The 221-nt window shown below is 58.4% G+C and overlaps 1 protein-coding gene across 1 annotated transcript in view; it reads right to left on the reverse strand.

Moving 5' to 3' along the window:
• Window positions 1–221, reverse strand: part of LOC119593779 — a gene marked incomplete in the record, with an annotated part of 15,242 nt that overhangs the window by 2,544 nt on the left and 12,477 nt on the right. Inside the window, 1 exon segment of the mRNA XM_037942803.1 lies at window positions 43–165. Coding sequence (XP_037798731.1) covers window positions 43–165 — 123 coding nt within the window.

Genomic DNA, 221 nt, shown 5'->3' on the forward strand with positions numbered 1-221 from the left:
AAAGCCACCATCCTCCCATTCCTCCCCCCTCCCCGCCCTTACCAGCCTGGTCATTGATAGCGACGACCATGGTGAGCGTGGAGCCCAGGGGGACGATGCCGGTCACAGGGGACGCCCAGGGTCCCTTGCCGTCCTGAATCTCCATCCAGCAGTCCACGTTGTCTCCTGCAACACAGCGAAGTCTTACTATCTCGTCTGAATAGCTTTTCATTTGACAGAGG

This window comes from Penaeus monodon, chromosome 32 (assembly GCF_015228065.2).
Source record: "Penaeus monodon isolate SGIC_2016 chromosome 32, NSTDA_Pmon_1, whole genome shotgun sequence".
Lineage (NCBI taxonomy): Eukaryota > Metazoa > Arthropoda > Malacostraca > Decapoda > Penaeidae > Penaeus > Penaeus monodon.